Source organism: Monopterus albus, unplaced genomic scaffold, assembly GCF_001952655.1.
Source record: "Monopterus albus unplaced genomic scaffold, M_albus_1.0 scaffold137.1, whole genome shotgun sequence".
Taxonomy (NCBI): domain Eukaryota; kingdom Metazoa; phylum Chordata; class Actinopteri; order Synbranchiformes; family Synbranchidae; genus Monopterus; species Monopterus albus.
The window spans coordinates 630745-634198 of record NW_018128017.1 but is presented as its reverse complement, the minus strand read 5'-3'; the positions used below and the strand labels follow the sequence as shown (position 1 = coordinate 634198).

General features: G+C 41.0%; 1 protein-coding gene across 1 annotated transcript in view; it reads right to left on the bottom strand.

Annotated features, from left to right (window-relative positions):
- The window catches only part of mtch2 (mitochondrial carrier homolog 2), a 24957-nt gene that overhangs the window by 6351 nt on the left and 15152 nt on the right, over nt 1–3454 (bottom strand). The window contains exon 9 of the mRNA XM_020613718.1: nt 2223–2316. Within this exon, the coding sequence (XP_020469374.1) occupies nt 2223–2316 (94 nt within the window). The remainder of the gene's footprint in view (nt 1–2222; nt 2317–3454) is intronic.

Sequence of the window (3454 nt, the reverse complement as noted above, 5' to 3'; positions counted from 1 at the left end):
CGACCTGAGTTACATCCCTGGTGTCTCCATCAGAGATTTTGAGGTAGAAGTTGCTGACCTGGAGGCCTCAGACATGTGAATGAATAAGTTCAAGTCACTGAATGAAGATTTGGAAAGACTTGCACGACAGCAAGCAGAGCTGGCGAGCAAACACAAGTGGACAGAAATGAAAAAACTTCAACCCGCAGACCAGCTGATTGTCAAAACTTGGAACACGCTTCCTGTCACATACCACACACTGCAGCGTATGAGTATTGCCATATTGACTATGTTTGGCTCTACGTATGCATGTGAACAGTCGTTCTCACATCTAAAAAACATCAAGACCAACCTACGATCACATTTAACGGATGGAAGCCTCAACGCCTGCATGAAGCTTAACCTCACCACGTATCAACCAGACTACAAAGCCATCAGCAAAACCATGTAAGACCAGAAGTCGCATTAATGGTAAGAAGTATTTCATTTATTATTGGTTAGCTTCAGTATAACAATGCTATTAAAAAGAATAAATTCAGAGACTTATTCTACTCTAAAATAGTTGGTCTTACTTAAAAATGCATGCATTTAGTTGTATTCAGTGTTAAAAAATATTGTATGGCTCTCACGGAAATACATTTTAAAATATGTGGCTTTCATGGCTCTCTCAGCCAAAAAGGTTCCCATCCCCTGCCATAGAGAATCTATGGGGTATTGTCAAGAGGAAAATGAGAGACCAAAAAAATGCAGATGAGCTGAAGGCCACTGTCAAAGAAACCTGGGCTTCCATACCACCTCAGCAGTACCACAGACTGATCAACTCCATGCCACGCCGAATTGAGGCAGTACTTAAAGCAAAAGGAGCCCCTACCAAGTATTGAGTACATATACAGTAAATGAACATACTTTCCAGAAGGCCAACAATTCATTAAAAATGTATATTTTTAATAGGTCTTATGAGGTATTCTAATTTATTGAGATAGTGAAATGGTGGGTTTTTGTTAAATGTGGGCCAAAATCATCACAATTAAAAGACCCAACAGCTTAAAACTACTTCAGTCTATGTGTACTGAATTTATATAATACACAAGTTTCACTATTTGAGTTGAATTACTGAAATAAATGGACTTTTCCATGATATTCTAATTTACTGAGATGCACCTGTACTGAGTCAAATCCCTGATTAGTGACAGCTGCCCATTCATCGTCAGTCTGAGTGCTGTGGCTAATCACACCCCCTGTGTGAGACAGGAACTGAAGGAGTCTAGAGAGGCACCAGCCCACAGCTGGGGAAAGATCTACTCTATACAGTGACAGCTGGGCGAGAGCCAGACAGTGATGACAGAGACTGAACTACGCTCAAAGTTATAATTTTAAGGCAAAACATAATAATTTAGAATTAGTTCTGCCATTTTCAGAGTTGTGGGTGCTCATTATCTGACCAAGCTAGCTCTGTTAGCAGGCAGCTACATCTCGTTTGGAGCACAGTAGTCTGTAGGTGAGGACGGTGGTGTTCCAGATGCACATTATAGCTGAGTTTCCACTGTTGGAAGCTAACGAGCAATACGCTTTCCTTAACCATCACCTGGCATAACCTCACGGGCTGACATGGACCATCCTTTTTGCTTTTCCACTATATTTTTCTCTGTCTCTTGTTTAGAGGAAAGAGGGACTGTACTTCTTTCACCCACAGACAGGGAGAACAGACAGACACTGTCTCATTCACACTGAAAAAACTGTGTGCTAAAGGATGACACTATTTCTTTAAGGGCTACAGACACTGACGGCGTTTCATGGTGTCATGTGGCACGTGTCACACGCTGCAAGTGTGTTTGTTTGGCCTGAAGTTCAGGCACATTTGACCTGTGCAGGGCTGCTGCTATTTGATATGTCTTTTAACAAAGATGAGTGAGGATAGCAAATGTAAAAAGGTTGGCAATGAAAACACGCCATTCAATGCAAAATGGACAGATAAATTTGTCTTTAAGTGCACTCTCTGTGTGCTGTCTAGTTGTAAATGAAAACAGACTGAATGAATTATCAAAAAAATAAAAAGAAGACACTAACATTCTAATTATTTCCCACATGAACAATGATAGTTTTGAAACATTTCAATCTGATCACTGATCAATGCATCTGCTCTCCACCAAAACCCTACGCACAACTTGTAAGTGCTGCCTGACAAGAATATACAGAACAGAGAATCCTTATCAGAGGTGAGTGGTGTATAATGAGTGGCATACCGAGTCATCAATAGCGTACGTATTGATGAGGTGAGCCAGCAGATTACAAATCCACAGGGAAAGCACATCACCAAGCAGGCGAGGAATCAAGCCACTGGGGGGGGAAAAAAAAATAACATTATGCCTGCAATACTGGATTTAATATTACACCATAGTAAAAAATAAAACTACATCTCAAGATTTTAATCCAGTTTACCACTGAAGAAATCAAAACTACTAATTAACACATATGGAATTATGTAATAAACAACAGAAGTGTAAACAAAGAGTAAACATGTTTTAAATCCATCCAAGTCGCCACCTGTTGCCTTGATAAAAGCCTTTTGCTCTCTTGGCATTCTCTCAACCAGCTTCATGAGGTGGTTATATTATCTGAAATCCTATCTTGGTACTTCCGGGTTGCAAGGGAGTGCAGACGTTTACTGCTCCTGTCAGTTCTACGATTTTTCACATCTTCTACATTTTCAAGTCTTTGAACAAATTCTACAACTATTAAAAAGCCTCCAAGAGGGAAAAGAGCTAATAAATCAGAAGTGAACGAGGAGGTTGAGGCAGAAGAGGATTATATTTCAGCGGCGCAAGTAACAGAGATGTTGAGTCAGCAGAAGCAGATGTACACCGCACTGTTGAGCCAACAACAAGACAACTTCAAAGGTTTTGTGCAACTACTTATGGAGACAAATAACAAGAGACTCGACGACATGACCAGAGAAATACAGGAGATAAAAACGAGTTTGCAGTTTACCCAGCGAGATGTGGATGTGATTAAAGCAGCCATGGGTGAACAGAAAATACAAACCAAGGAAACAAGGGATGATGTCTACAAAACTTGTGAGAGTCTAATAGCCATAACGGATAAAATGGAGCATTTGGAAGCACAGTCCAAGCGAAAAAACCTGATCTTCGAGGGAATCAAGGAGTCAGCTGGAGAAAGCTGGACGGAAGCAGAATGTAAGGTGAAGGAAATATTAAAGAAGAAACTGCAAATTCATCAAGAAATTGAGATGGAGCGAGCTCACAGAGTCGGGAAACCTTCTGAGCGGGGGCCGAGGGCGGTGATGGTAAAGTTGATGAAAGAGAAAGATAAGGCACACATACTGCAACAAGCAAAGAAGCTTAAAGGACCTAATATTTATATAAATGAAGATTACACCGAGTCTGTGAGGAAGAGAAGAAGGGAGTTGATGCCGAGGTTAAGGGAGGCCAGGGCGAAGGGAGACATCGCGTTCCTG